This window comes from Suncus etruscus, chromosome 10, assembly GCF_024139225.1.
Source record: "Suncus etruscus isolate mSunEtr1 chromosome 10, mSunEtr1.pri.cur, whole genome shotgun sequence".
NCBI classification, from domain to species: domain Eukaryota; kingdom Metazoa; phylum Chordata; class Mammalia; order Eulipotyphla; family Soricidae; genus Suncus; species Suncus etruscus.
Genome location: NC_064857.1, coordinates 71,069,196 through 71,085,046, shown reverse-complemented (window position 1 = coordinate 71,085,046; position 15,851 = coordinate 71,069,196). Strand labels below are relative to the sequence as shown.

The following is a 15,851-nucleotide window of genomic DNA, read 5'->3' as shown; positions in this document are numbered from 1 at the left end:
TTTTGAAATTTATTTGGAACAATAAACACCCTCGAATAGCTAAAGCAATCATTGGGAAAAAGAATATGGGAGGAATTACTTTCCCCAACTTTAAACTTTACTACAAAGCAATAGTTATCAAAACAGCATGGTATTGGAATAAGGACAGGCCCTCAGATCAGTGGAATAAGCTTGAATACTCAGAGAATGTTCCCCAGACATACAATCACCTAATTTTTGATAAAGGAGCAAAAAATCCTAAATGGAACAAAGAAAGCCTCTTCAACAAGTGGTGTTGGCACAACTGGGTAGCCACTTGCAAAAAATTGAACTTAGACCCCCAGCTAACATCATGTACGAAGGTAAAATCCAAATGGATTAAAGACCTCGATATCAGCCCCAAAACCATAAGATATATAGAACAATACGTAGGTAAAACACTCCAGGACATTGAGGCTAAAGGCATCTTCAAGGAAGAAACTGCACTCTCCAAGCAAGTGAATACAGTTTTTTTTCTATCACATCTATTTATAAAACCAGAACGAATGGATACAATAACTATAAAGCCAAGAAAATATGAATGAAGCACATGAATAAGATCAAGGCTGGCTGGAGCTCATGCCTTGAACATGGATATGTACCGCACAACATGGGGGGGGGTTAGGATTTACTTTCCCCAGGACTGTTTTGTTTGTCCCATAGTAATTCTTGGTCCCTTTTGTCATTGGGAATTAATTCACTTGGGTACAGCTTCTGTAGAGAGAAGGGATCTGCAAATTACTGTTCAGTTGCAATATGCTGTAGTTATCTGCAAGTCTAGCAGGCTGCTATTAGCTGCAGAGCTGCATGACGCAAGGCTTGCATGAGGCCCCGGCTGGCATCTGGGGTGAAGTGTCCACCCAGAAATGCCGATATGTAGCCACAAGTGTGGGCGGGGAGAGGTAGAAACTAAGTGTCCTTTTAGTTCTAGCCTTAAGTCTGAGGTCTGCCCTGCTTGAGGTTTTCTGAAAGGGATCAGTGGTCCTCAAACTATGGCCTGTGGGCCACATATTGTATTTGTATCTGTTTTGTTTCTTCATTGCAAAATAAGATATATGCAGTGTGCATAAGAATTCGTTCATAAGTTTTGTTTTTACTATAGTCAGACCCTCCAATGGTCTGAGGGACAGTGAACTGGCCCCCTGTTTAAAAAGTTTGAGGACCCCTGGTAGATGTAACTCATCGTACAGAGGGGCTCGGGGAAGGTCTGTAAATCTGGGTTTGAGAAAGAATAGAGACTGAGGAATTGATACAGAGCAGGCAGCATCTCGCTGATGCTTTATTTCAACCCTCCACCCCCCTTCCCCAGACTGGCTAGTGCTGCCCTGATTTCGGGCACCCACAATAATGCACAAGAACTAACAGACTTTCCCTTTTATACTTCAGGGCAACTATCTGTTGCAAAGGGACATGTCCCAGTCCAACTGCCATTACAACAGGACTTTCCTCATCCCCCCTTAAAGGTACATTGACTATGGGGCCAGAAAAATGGTGCAGTGGTAGGGCATTTGCCTTGCACTTGGCTGACCCAGGATGGACATAAATTTGATCCCCAGTGTGTGATATGGTCCCCAGTGCCAGGAGCGATTTCTGAGCGCAGAGCTAGGAGTAACCCCTGAGAATCACCGGGTGTGGCCCAAAAACCAAACCCCCCCCCAAAAAAAAGGTACATTGACTAATCAATTCCTTTAAGTCAGGGGTCCCAAACTCAATTTACCTGGGAGCCGCAGGAGGCAAAGTTGGGGTGAGGTAGGGCCACATAAGGGATTTCGCTTACCTAATATTCGCAATAAAAAATCGCATTAGTAAGAAGAAAATCGCAAAAAATCGCATTAAACATTTGCATACCCCAAATGGAATTGCTCGGGGTATGCAAATGTTTAATGCGATGTTTTTCTTACTAATGAGATTTTTATTGCAATTATTTGGTACGCGAATAATCGCGAATACTGCGACATTTGAAGGCCGGCCGCGGGCCACAAAATGTTGTATGGAGGGCTGCAAACGGCCCTCGGGCTGCGAGGTTGAGACCCCTGCTTTAAATACATCAACAGGGGCCAACTTAGTTTCCTCACTTGGTTTCATAAAGTGGTGACTGAATACTTGCTCTGTGCCAAGTCCGGTTCTGGATCCAGACAAGAGAAAATAATCCAAATCCACCCCCTACTGGAGATTACAGTGGGCTGAGGGGAATGGAGAGGCCAGGGACCAATGCTCAGGGCCATCACTGAGCCTTTGAAGATGGGATTTAAAAAGAGGTTCTTTGGGGACTTGATTTGGATTACGAGGGTGGATTTTTTCTTTTTTTTGCTTTTTGGACCAAACCCAATGACACTCAGGAATTACTCCTGGCTCTGTGCTCAGAAATCGGTCCTAGCTTGTGGGACCATATGGGATGCTGGGAATGAACCAAGGTCTGTCCTGGGTCAGCCGCGTGCAAGGCAAACATCCTACTGCTGTGCTAACGCTCTGGCCCTGAGGGTGGATGTTTTAATGCAATCATAAGCATCCCTAGAAGAACTCAGATTTGGGGGGGCTGATACAGGTGAAACTACCACAGGCCAATAGCTGCTGGCAGCCCATTGTGGCTTGTGACATTGAATTGGGACTGATTTTGGGTTTGGGGTCTGCAGAGTGATGGGAGAATACATTTGTCTCAATGTACCAGGTTTGTGCTAGGTTCAATCACCAAAGCAAACTAATCCAGGGACAAGCTAAGTAAACCATTTCCAGGTATAATTTCATTGTCGACAAACACAGTTGTCATGGTGGGGATCGAGTGGCATCTTGGAGTGAAACAATTTACACACGAGTAAAGACAATTTAAAATCTCGTCCACTTGAGGGGTTACTACCCAGCTAGGTCATGGAAATAATGGAGGGGTAGAGATATAAAAAGGGTGGAAAAGGCACCAGCAAACAAATTTCCACATGTATGGGGCAAATATCAGGAAGGCAGCACCACTGGGTTATGGACCACGGGAGACAGACACAGACTTCCAGTGACAGAACAGGGGGACAGTGGTAGACTTTGAAAAACAGAACCAGCAAGATACCAGCATGGGCCAAGGACAGTGAACACAGGAGCCAGTGAAGACCCAGAGATTAATTGTCACAGCAAGGCCTGGATTATTGGACATTGGAAGATCCAAAATTCTCTTCCATGTTTTTTTGTTTGTTTGTTTGTTTGTTTGTTTTGGCTAGGTTTAGGGCTTAGTCTTGGTTCTGTGCTCAGGGTTAGCCATGTATTGTGTAAGGCAAGCGCCCTACTTCCCTGGCCTCCAAGTTAGTTTATTAAAGTTGTTAAAGATGCAACTGTAACCTCATAAGTACTGGGAGTTTTGCATGTTAATTTTCCGTACAAAACTCAAGGGAGCTAAGCTGGATTTGGGGTAACAGGTGAATAAAAGTAAAGCAGGTCTCAGGGACAGCTGGGGAGTTGTCTTTGCAGGCTGGTGGTGCTAAGGTACTGGCCGCTGGGGCAGGAACGAGAGGAACAGGGTGGGAGCAGCAGGCAGAGCAGTGGGGAAAGGGTTGGTTCTATTCGCAACGCCACAAGGCTCAGTCTGATTGTGATTTCAAATAACTGCTCTGAATGTTACCCGGGGACTATTGGTGGGCGAGAATGACAGCGGAGAAAGTGGCAGATCTGACAGGAGGTGACTGGAGATGCCCCAGGTGGGTGTCAGTGAAGGAAGGAGAAGCCTTCTGGTGAGGATGAGTTTTTAAGACAGGTTGGCAGTGCTCTGTGGGCAGGAGGAAAGGTAAAGGAACAACCCCCACCTCCCAGGGCTTTGTCCTGAGCAGCTGGGCCAGCAGTGACACAGGACAGAGCATCTGGCAGCAGGCTCGGACATAGGAGCTGGAAAATCTTCAGTCCCCTCCTGCTCCTCCTACTCTTTCTCCTCCTCCAGTTCCTCCTGCTCCACCTTCTGTTCCTTCCCCTCTTCTTCCTCCTGCTTCTCCCCTTCTTGTTCCTTCTAGTCCTCTTCCCTCTTCTATTCTTCAGCTCTTTTTCCTCCCCTTCCTCTTCCTTTTCCTCCCCCTCCTGTTGTCCAGCTCATGTTCTCCCTATCCTGTTGAATTAAATAATTAAGGATGGTGGTGGATGGAGATGGATGCCATCCCAGGCTACGTGGCTCCGCAACCCCCATCCAGCCGGCGGGTCCCAGGTTAGGTGAACGGCGGAATCAAACTCATTCAGAGACAGGCATCAAGAAGCATCAGCTTTATTCATGCCCTATCCACCACATGTGTGGCCTCTATCCTAACCTTTCAAGCATTCAGCCATTCTTAGCTAGCCCTGCGTCTTAACTTCTTTCAGCCATCTTCCTTTGGCCTCCATCCTGGTCAAAGACCAAAAGAGGCAAAGACCCAAAAGCCAGAGAGCCCAGCAGGGCAGAAGCCCCTAATCCCCTGGCTCAAAGGCTTATCTACCTTTTTCAAGACCCCTCCCAGGAATGGGCCATGTCTTGCAGGTAAGGTCACACATGATATCTGGTTCCCAAGACCCCTCCCAGAAATGGGTGGGTCTCAGGTAGCTACACCTAAATCCAGGGTGGAGTTACACTATCATTTTTTTTTAATGACTTAAAGCAACAGAAATGGCATCTCTCTCACAGTTCTAGAGTCTAGATGTTCAACTCTTAGGTGCTGGCTGCATAGGTTCTGTCTGGAAGAGCTTGGGAAGCTGTTCCATCTTCTTGCTCAGATCGTGCCCCCAAGACCTTGGTTCTCCATCTCATAGTCACTTTCATCATCTGCCCCCTTGGTCCCAGTGTTCCTCTGCATCTATGTCACTGTCCCTAACTCATAGTGACACTCATCTTTGGAGTTAGAGTTTTCCAACCCAGATGATTCCAGCTGAGGTCCTACCCTCAGGTCATGTCCCATCACTATAGCCACAGACACTCCCACTATGAATGTCTAGATGGATAAACTTGGTGGGGGTCCATGGCATAGCCCAGTTTAGAGGGCAGAGTCCTGGGCAGAGGGGTTTCCTCACATGACTGAGGGAGGCTCTATCAGGTTAAGATGGGGCACTTCTAGAACATATGTAAAGGCTCAGGCTATTTGTATTGAACAGGACCAAGAAAAGGGCTCTAAGGCTTCAGTAAGAGAGAAGTAGAGACCCCATATCAATATGCCATCCTGAGGTGCGGCCCATGAGAAGAAACCGTGTGAGCCAGGACCCACATGTGAAAGCCAGGAGCAGGTGTGGGAACACAGACCTAGATGTGAGAGCTTTGACTCAGGTGTGAGAGGAGGGACAAGGTGTGAGAGCTGGGACCAGGTGTGAGGACATAGACCCAGGTGTGAAAGCTAGGACCCTCATAGCCTTGCCCGAGCAACTTCACTGATCCCTCCTTTTGCTGTTGTCCCCAGGCCTGGTGAACCAGTTACTGTCTTGCAGCTTCTGGCGCTTTCTGGCCAACATCAGCTATGCCTGCTACTTGGTACACCCCATTCTCATCATCCTCTACAATGGGCTCCAGGAAACGCCCATCCATTATACTGACACCAACATGGTGAGCCCTCCTTTCAGCCCACCCCGTTTGCAGTTTCAGGGTGTTCAGGGGTCTGCTTTGCATGCACTAACCTAGGATAAACCAAGGTTCAATCCCCTGGTGTCTCATATGGTCCCCCAAGCGAGGAGCGATTTCTGAGCGCATAGCCAGGAGTAACCCCTGAGCATCACCGGGTGTGACCCCAAAACCAACCAACTAAACAAACCAACCACAGGAAAGAAGTGAAGGAGGTCAGGAGAGAAAGAGGGAGGGAGGAAGGAAGTTATATTCCTATATTTCAATGTATTTTAAGTGCAGTTTGAGCAAAGATAACCTTGAACTCTAAAACAGTTTAATAGACATGGGCCCTTGCTGGCAGCCTGGACCCATGTCAGAAGCCTGTTTCCTGTGGTTTGGCTGCTTTTCAGGGTTCCTACTTCTCCCATTGCTGAGGGTTTGGGGTATAGGGCAGCATGCTTCTTGAGTTGCTTCCTTGTCTGGTGCTCCAGGACTCTTGCACCACCCTGGGGTGAATGTCCACCACCCTCTCTCTCCAGCTCTACCTCTTCCTGGGACACTCCTCACTTACCTTCACCTTGGGGCTGTTGCTGACACTGCTGGTCGAGAAGCCTTGGCTGGAACTAAGGCAGAGCCTGCTGGGGGCCAAGCCTATGGGACCATGAACCCTCTGACTGGATCTGAGGGGTGTTGGCACAGAGCAAAGATAGGGTGGCCTCACTTAGGCAACTGTGCGTGCTTTCCTGGCCAGGTCTGTACATCTACTCTACCCTCCACCTGATTTATTAGCACTTCTTTGTGTTCACAGGACAACATGATTCTCTGAGTGTCTTTTTACTCAGCATCTGCAGTGAGATTTACCATGTGTTTCCCCACAAGAAGGTTAAAATATCTAAATTTTTTGGGTCTTGCTTGGCATTGGTTTTTTCCCCTCTATCAGCGATCCTAGGAATATAGCAAATGTGGCAAATTAAATGGAACTTGGGCTGGACTGTCTTTTTCTCAGTGAAAACACAGTGTGTTGTTTTTCCCACGGGTTCTTGTTGTGGTGTTGACATTTGGGTGGGCTCATAACTTTCCCATGGAAGTGCAGGAGGTGCTGGCTCACAGGAGAGCCAAAGTCACAGTCTAGTGTTAAAACCCTTGTTTTAATACCTTATTTTCACAGCACCCCATCCCAGTGGGGTGCATTCTTGTCTCTTGGGAAATAATGGATCATCAGGTTAAGTAGGGCAAAGAGGTGGGGGGTGGGTGACCCCTAAACTAGTGTGGCCGGCTTCCTCTTAAAAGATAGAAGGGAAATAGAGAAGGAGCTTCTCATAAGTCAAGGAGCACCTGAGATCACCCCCAAACGCCCACCACTAGAAGGGGCAAAGAAGGAGGATTCTCTTTAGAGCCATTGGGGGGCCCTGCCACCATCTTGGTTTAGGAGGCGATGATGATGGCCTGGATCAAGAGATGCCTGTCTGAGACCAGAAGCCAATTAGAGGGACTTTGTCACAGCGACCCCAGCAAACCCTGACACTCCTCCCTCAGCACAAGGAACAGAGAAGAAAGAGACCCTCTCGGGAGCGACTTCTAGCCTTGTCTACTCCAAGTGGAGGCCTTGAGATAGGAAGAAAGTGTGGGGCCAATGGAAAATGTGCAAGTGGGGGTTCTTGGGCTTCTGCTTCTTCTTGAGAACATGAAGCGTTTTCCTACGGGCCTGCTTCCATGTACTTAGCATGGACTGTGACAGTCTGTGCTTCCTTCAATTCCAATGTCACGATTTCTCTCAGCCAAGCCCTGTGAGGAGTGAAGCAGCCGGAAGCTCCCATCTACTGCTGCTTCTTGGGAGGAGTCCCTGGGATGGGGGTGCTAAGAACTTCATGTCTTTTGAGGGGGCAGCTGGCAGTTCCCTTACTCTGTCTCATCTCCCTGTCACCCGGAGAGAGAGCCCCATCTCCTGTCTTCTCTGAGGTATTGGACAGTCGGGTCCAGCTTTCTTGTTCAGTCTCTGTAAAGGGGCTGGCTTTGGGGTTCACAGCGTCCTTGGGAGCCCCCTGGTGGCGGACTCGGTGTGCTGCTCTATTTGAAGTGGCTTATCCATTCTAAGACACAGGACATCAGGGAGTGCACTTGCCTCACAAAATCAAAATCCAAACAACAAAACAACAACAAAGAGATCTCTCAGGAGATTTGAGGGGCTGGGGATGCATCCAAGAGGTATCAGGTTTTCCCAGAGCTGGTGACAGAGAATTTACTAAATGCTTCTAGTTAATTGTTTAGAAATTTGGGTCCTGGGAAAGTCTCTTCAATGAGTCACAAGCCTTAGACACTTTTTAATTTTTCTTTTTCAAATTTTGGCCACATTTGCTTGTGCTCAGAGGTTACTCCTGGCTCTGCTCTCAGGAGTCATTTCAGGCTGTGCTCAGGGGGACCTTAGAGGATGCTGAGGACTGAACCCTGGTCAGCCACATGCAAAGCCAATTCCTTACCTGCTCTGCTATTGATAGCTCTGGTTCTTAGACACTTACTTTTATTTGAATTAAAGACCTTTCCCTGGAATGGGTGTTTTCAGGAACACAACTATACCTTTCTTGAAGTCCTCCTGGCTGGTTTGGGGAGGAAGGAGATATCTATGGGTCTGGAGAGACTGCATGTTGCTATTTCTTCTGTAGGGCTCTCCCTGAGGGACCCCAGGTCTACCCTTCCATAGAGGGGAGGATACAGTCCCCCTACTCTCAGCCTGCCCTCACAGCACTCTCCTCTTCAGGACAGACAGCCCTGGGCAGATGTGGGCCAGGTCTCCTTGGAGTCAGGCCAGGAGGCTTTTGTACCAGCCCAGTGGGTGAGTGTAACTCTTACAGGCTTCCTCCTTCTGAGTTTTTGTTTTTGTTTTTGGGCCACACCGGGTGGTACTCAGGAGTTAGTCCTGGCTGTCTGCTCAGAAATAGCTCCTGGCAGGCAAAGGCCGCTGTGCTATCTCTCCGGGCCCCCTCCCTCTGAGTTTTCTGTCTTCTCCTCCTCCTCCTTATTTTTCTCTTCCACTTCCTCTTCATTCTCCTCCAGTGAATAGCACATCATCTCAGGGCCACCAAGAGCTGCTCGCAGAAGAGCTTATTTTTATTTTAATCTTCTGTTGGTCTTTACATACATCTAAAAACATTTAATTGTTCACTTTTGACAGCACAGTTGTGGGGAGATAGTTACGAAGAGATAGTACAGTGGGTACTTGCTTGCCTTGCAAGCAGCCAACTTGGGTTTTATCCCTGGCAATGCATTTCCCTTGAGACCCTCCAGGATCGATCCCTGAGCACAGAGCCTGGTCTAAGCTCTAAGGACTTGAGGTCTGGCCCAAACCCACCTCCAAATGCAAACAGTTGTGGCAGAGACAGCATGAGCAAGAAGATTCCATCACTCTCAAAATGTTGGGATCCACTTAATTGCAACATCTCCATGACGCCAGCCTGCGGCGGGCTGTTCTCCATCTCTTTGGATTTGGTGACCTTCCAGATGTATTTATTTTTTAATGTTTAAAAATATTTAAAAACATTTCCAGCATTTAGACATGTCTCTAAAACAAAACACTTGGTACCTTGTAAGTCCACCATCTTCATGAAACAAATGCAGGTTAGTGTGAGCAACTTTCCTCGAGATGTTTTTTTTTTTTAATTTATTTATAAAGCAAAGGCCTATAAACACAGTGGTAGTGCTCACGAACCATGTTCTCTCTGAGTTCCATCCACATTTTTTGTTTTGCTTTGTTTTTGTTTTTTTGCCAGTTAGATCTATGTTACTGCAAATGGTACAGAGGACTTGTTTTGTTTTAAGCTTTATTTCATGGATCTGAGCTGTACTGTCCTTTCAAACCATGATTTCCACCCTTAAATACAGTCATCTTTAAAAAAATTTTTTAATTACTTTATCAAAACACTGGCTTACAAGATTATTCATAATACAATTATTCTTTCACAACTACAAATTTGTTCATGATTGGGTTTCAGTCATGCAGTGTCCAACAGCCTTCACCAGTGCACATTTCCTGCCACCAATGTCCCCAGTTTCCCCCCATCTTCTTTCCTGCCTGCCTGTGGCAGACATTTTCTTCCTCTCTCTCACTCTTTTATTTTAGACATTTAAACATAGTCATCTTGCCTGTCTCCATTTTTTGAAGAGCATAATTTATTCACCAACTAAATTGTCAATAGAAACTCAGCTTGAAATGTGAATGTTATAGCAAAGAAATTCTGCCTCTGTGTATATATATCATGGAACAATTTTCAAATATTTTGACTGTAACCCATTGAAGAAAACATTTTCATTCTTGCTTATAGTACACATACCAAAATATGTATATTATATACATTTCCAGTGTAAGGAAACATAGACTCTTATAGCTCCTGGTCAGTTGGAGGGGGTGGGGGCTGCCGGATTGCTGACGAAACTGTTTGCTAGACTTCCTTTGCTGCTTTTTGCTGGCATGTGGGGTGATTTCACAACATGGGGATTTATTTTACAGTTATTCGGGAGATGAGGGTGGATGGTTTCTCAGGAGATGAAGGCAGTGGTCCTCAACTGAAAATGCCCCGAGGTTCCCTTGCTGCTGACACTGCTCCCTTCCCCTTCCTTCCGTGGGCACTGCTGCTGATAGGCTCAGGTCCATACACATCTGGTTGTGGTGCTCTCACACTTATTTGTGGCATAGCTGCATGCAGAGCTCATACCTCTGCAGCCATGCACACACACACACACACACACACACACACACACACACACACACACACACACACTGCTGTGGACTTGGAGTCACAAATAGCACAGCCCCAGGGGTGGAGCTCACAGCCTCACACCCACTAGAAACTGCCCAACCAACCTCCCACTGGCCTCCTTCCAACCGATTTTCTAAAGCTCATCACCTACATTCTAGGGCAGTGGTCGGCAACCTTTTTTTTCAACTGAGCCAAATCTCACCTAAACCATGATTGAGATTTATTTTGAGAGCCACTTTTTTTGTTTCTTTGTTTGTTTTGTTTTTGGGTCACACCCGGCAATGCTCAGGAGTTATTCCTGGCTCTATGCGCAGAAATGGCCCCCGGCAGGCTCGGAGGACCATATGGGATGCCGGGATTCGAACCAATGACCTTCCGCATACAAGGCAAATGCCTTACCGCTGTGCTATCTCTCCAGCCCCTTTCTTTTTTTTTTGGGTCACACCCGGCAGCGCTCAGGGGTTCCTCCTGGCTCTATGCTCAGAAATCGCTCCTGGCAGGCTCAGGGGACCATATGAGATGCCAGGATTGGAACCACCGACCTTCTGCATGAGAGGCAAACGCCTTACCTCCATGCTATCTCTCCGGCCCCGAGAGTCACATTTTTAAAACCAAAAATACAGAGGATGGTACACCCAGAAAGTCATGTCCCCCGATACCACATGACCCGACTGGAGTTGTGTGGAGCCAGCTGCCAGGGCTGCACACAGGGCGCCCACTAACAGAGCCTAGGAGCAGAGTCCTGACTCCTGGAGCGGCTGCCCGGAACACAGAAGAGCCAAATTAAAAGTGTGAAAAGCCACATGTGGCTCGCGAGCCGCAGGTTGCCGACCACTGTTCTAGGGGGATCCAGAGTAGATGCAGTTCCTCATGTCCCCCAGCAGGAGGTGCCTCAGACCTGGGCAGAGTGCCAGATGGCAGTGCTCTCTCCCACAGGCATTACTCCATCTAAATCCAGTGGGAACAGTCTTTTTTAAATTATATCTTTATTTAAACACCATGATTACAAACATGATTGTAGTTGAGTTTCAGTCATAAAAAGAACACCCCCCTTCACCAGTGCAACATTCCCTTTACCAATGCTCCCCTTCCCCCCACCTGTATTCAAGAGAGGCTTTCTACTTCCCTCACTTATTGACATTGTTATGCTAGTTCTCAGTGTAGTTATTTTTTTAACTGCACTCACCATTATTTGTGGTGAGCTTCATATCGTGAACCGGTCCTTCTGGCCTACGTCTCTGGGAATCATTCAATAATGTCTTTTTTTTTTTTTTTTTAAATCCAAAGAAGAGTGAGACTATTCTGTGTCTATCTCTCTCCCTCTGACTTATTTCACTCAGCATAATAGATTCCGTGTACATCCATATATAGGAGAATTTCATGACTTCATCTCTCCTGATAGCTGCATAATATTCCATTGTGTATATGTGCCATAGTTTCTTTAGCCATTCATCTGTTGAAGGGCATCTTGGTTATTTTCAGAGTCTGGCTATTGTAAATAGCACTGCAATGAATATAGGCGTGAGGAAGGGATTTTTTAAATTGTATTTTTGTGTTCCTAGGGTATATTCCTAGGAGTGGTATAGCTGGATTGTATGGGAGCTCAATTTCCAGTTTTTTGAGGAATCTCCATCTTGTTTTCCATAAGGTCTGGATTAGACTGCATTCCCACCAACAAAATGAGGGTTCCTTTCTCCCCACATCAGTGGGAACACTGTTCACATGAGCACTGGCCCCTTCACCTTTCCCACTTTGCCTTTCCTTTTCTCCTTGTTTGTCTTTATAACCCTGTGAACTCTCCTGCATACTTGGAAGGCTAATCTGGTGCCATCATTTGTGGCACTTTCTCCTTGTTTTTATGCAAGTTTCCAGATCTATAGAAGATTCCTTTGCTCTTTTGTCTATATTTTCCTTCTGAAGGCCCTTCCCCCTGGTTCTTTTTTTTTTTTTTTTTTTTTTTTTGGTTTTTGGGTCACACCCATCAGCACTCAGGGGTTACTCCTGACTCTAGGCTTAGAAATTGCTCCTGGCAGGCTCGAGGGACCATATGGGATACCGAATTTCAACCACGGTCCTTCTGCATGCAAGGCAAATGCCCTAGCTCCATGTTATCTCTCCCGCCCCTGTTTGTTTGATTTTTGATTTTGAGGCCACACCTGAAGGTGCTCAGGGGTTTCTCCTAGCTCTGAGCTCAGGAATCACTCCTGGCAGGTGCAGGGGACCATATGGGATCTTGGGGGTCGAACCTGGGTCAGCTTCATGCAAGGCAAAATGCCCTACTCCCGCTGTGTTATCATTCCAGCCTCACCCCCCCTTTTTTTTTCTTTAAAGAATGTGGAAGGAGGGCATTAGTGGAGGGTAGTGGACACCGGTGAAGGGATCAGTGTTGAAACATTGAATGCCTGAAACCCAATCATGAATAACATTGTAATTTCACGGGGACTAAATAAGGAAACAAATAAAGAAAAATACATTCCTTTAAAAATGCATTTATTTTCATACTCTGACTCCCTCCATGCATTATGGTTGTTTTAGGTGCTACTTCTTGGCCCATACACCCTTTTATGTTGTGGGGCTCAGCGGGGTCAGTGCCACCAGAGGTCCTTATGTTGGGGCTCTAGCCGCAGAGCTGCCAGCCCCATGATGTGAACTTGGGAGTATAGACTTCCAGAGAGATGCTTCTAGCCCCTGTGCTGCTCCTCCAGGCCCCGAACTTTGCTTCTCAAGGGAGGAACAGTGGTCACCTTTCGATGTGCCCTTTTTTTTGAATCCTGTTGATAAAATCCAGAGAAAACTTTTTTTTTCTATTTTCTCTGGGGTTTGGGGATGGAGAGGAGGAGGAGAAGGTTCTTGTAAAAATTCTGTTCTGCTGTCAGTTCTCTGAGTTCTTTGTAAAGTTCCAGGGAACAGGAAGTGCTGACAACTGGATCGAAGCTGCTACTAGCCTGGATTTGTCCCTCCCTTCCCCCCCAGAACTGATGTCACTCACTTTGGGAAACACTGCTGGACTGTGGGCAGTGTGGAAAACACCATATCTCCGGAAACAGGATGAAAAGCCCAATGCTGTATGCCATTGTGGTCTTGCCCAGAGCCATTTGACTGGCACAGAAATGTGACTCACTAAGGATGGGTGTAAGGGTCACACAGGCAGGACTCAGGGTAGCGTGCTGGGTGCAGAGCAGTGAGCTGGACCTCATGGGGGCAGGTGGCAGGATGGTAACAGGGCTTTGAGGGCATCAGTAGGAGGACACCCCCCCCCCATAGCTGCAGAGAGTGGGCTGGAAGAGGGGAAGAGGAGGAGGAGAAAAAGGAGAGAGAAGGAGGAAGAAAAGAAAGAAAGGGGTGGAGAAGCAGGAGAAGGAGGAAGAGGAGGGTTTCTTTATGTTGGGCAGAGCACACCTTTATATCTCTATCATCTCTGTCTCTCAAATACATACATCCTGCTGTTCTCTTTTATACTTTGCAAATCTCCATTTCAAGTGTAGAACCGACAGTATGACCAGCTCCAACAGGGTGACGCCACTCTGACCTTTCATAGCTGCCACACACCTACCTCCTCTCCCAGCCTGGACCCCTGGTGGCGCATGCTCAGGTGACCACGGCGGGGGGGGGGGGGGGGGGGGCAGAAAAGAGCCCCAAAGAAAACAACGGCTACAGACACCCAGTTAGGAGAAACAGGACACACATAGCCATGGTTTCCTCTTAAATGGCAGTTTACGAGGAAATTTAGAATGTCATCAGGACCGGAATAAAGCTTCTATTTAATTCCATTGGAAATATTTGTTATTTCTGATCTAATTTATCTGCAATTTCCAACCGCAATGAATCAATATCTTTTTAATTGATATCTTTTTAATGCCTCTGACCTTTTTCTGAAGATCTGGAACCTCTTGTTCCCCCCCCCCCTTTTTTTTTGCTTGTTAGGCTGAGCACTTGGAGGTCGGAATTGACCTCAAAGTCCCAGGATCCTTAAGCAAGTGCTCCTGCAAATGTCCAGATGTTCCCTCTCCACACTAGCAAAGGGGTCACATGGGCTCCTTGTGCCTGGAAAGACCCTTGGACTCTGTTGTGTTCCTAGGTCAGCTCTTAGCTGCTCAAAGGGTTCCAGGCCTAGACCAAACTGACTGTGGGGGCAGAAAGTTAAGGGTTAATGGTTAAGGCATTTACTTTTCTTATATGGGGCTGATACTGGCTGAACCCCAGTACTGCTTATGCTTCCCCAAGCACGGCCAGGAGAACTTCTAAGCATAGAGTCAGGAGTAGCTTCTAATTGCCATCAGGAGTGACTCAAACAACCACATCCCCTCAAAATAGAATCATAAATGTGAAGCTGGAGCAACAGCGCAATGGTAAGGAGTTTGCCTTGCATGCAGCTGATCCAGGACAACCTGGGTTCAATCCTCAGCGTCCCATATGGTCCCCAGAGCTAAGAGCAATTTCTGAGCACATAACAGAAGTAACCCCTGAGTGTTAGCAGGTGTGTCCCAAAAACTAAAACCAAAACCACAACAAAACAAAATAATCAAATGTGAGGAGCATCCTGAATAGATACCAAACCAAGGGGCAAACATTGTCAGTTGGGAATGAGGAATGATTTGTATGCCTCAGGTCCTGGGATATGGCCAATTTGGGAAATCCCATGCATTCATCCTGGGGCAGGAGATGCTGTGAGATGCTCCTCGAAAACAGCCATTGGTGATATCTGGGCTCTGGTTTCCCAGAGAGAGCAGAGCCCCTGGTTGTGGGGCACATAAAAGGCAGTTGAGCTGAGTCAGGCCCTTCTCAATTAGTCCTGCATCAACCTGCATCAAGCATCTGGGGGCTGGTCAGAAGACAAGTAAGTACTGCCTCCAACCTCCGCATGCACTGGTGGTGCAGAGGTGGCTCAGAACCCCTTTAGACTAACACAAAGGCAAGATCAGGGCTGAGAACCTGCAAAGAACATTTCCTGGAAGTGGCATTACTGGGCAAGTCAGGGAGAGAGGAAGTGAGCAGGAGGACCTAGAGATAGAAGCAAACAGCCAAGGGGAGGGTTAGGATTTCCAAGTGAGGGTGGACCTGTTTCCCATCCCCTGTCTGGGCCCTGGGAAGTGCCAGTTGCCTGACTGCTCAGAGCCATCCTGCCCCATCCAAAGTATTTGTAAAAACCTTGAGGGCTGTGACCTTTCATTTTGCTAAGACATTCCCTGCCCCAAAGAACACAGAGAACGTGGAGGGCTGGTGGAATCTGTGAAGCCCATTTGTTGCAAAAGCCTTCCCAGCTCGGGCTGCTTTGCCGAGAGAGCCCCTTTTTCTTGGCACTGCAAGTTACTGGAATGTTGTCTGTCTCCTGCTCTGAGCGGAACTGAAAGAACACAAGGAGCAACAGGCCCTGTGCGCTGATGTGTGACTCAGCAGCAGCTCCTGGGGAGATCTCAGATGCTTTTGGAAACCACCAGGGTGAGCCTGGGAGGTGGGGTGCTGAAGCCAGTACAGGAGTCACCCCAGAAGGAGAAAGTCCCGGGCATGAATGATTCTTGCAGATTCCTGCAGATTTCTAGATGCTGCAAAGGGGCTAT

The 15,851-nt window shown here is 47.3% G+C and overlaps 1 protein-coding gene across 1 annotated transcript in view; it reads left to right on the top strand.

Moving 5' to 3' along the window:
- The window catches only part of LOC126020213 (O-acyltransferase like protein-like), a 49,517-nt gene extending 43,000 nt beyond the window's left edge, over positions 1-6,517 (top strand). The window contains exons 15-16 of the mRNA XM_049781669.1: positions 5,403-5,545; positions 6,082-6,517. Of these exons, the coding sequence (XP_049637626.1) occupies positions 5,403-5,545; positions 6,082-6,207 (269 nt within the window). The 3' untranslated portion in view covers positions 6,208-6,517. The remainder of the gene's footprint in view (positions 1-5,402; positions 5,546-6,081) is intronic.
- Positions 6,518-15,851: the final 9,334 nt, after the last annotated feature.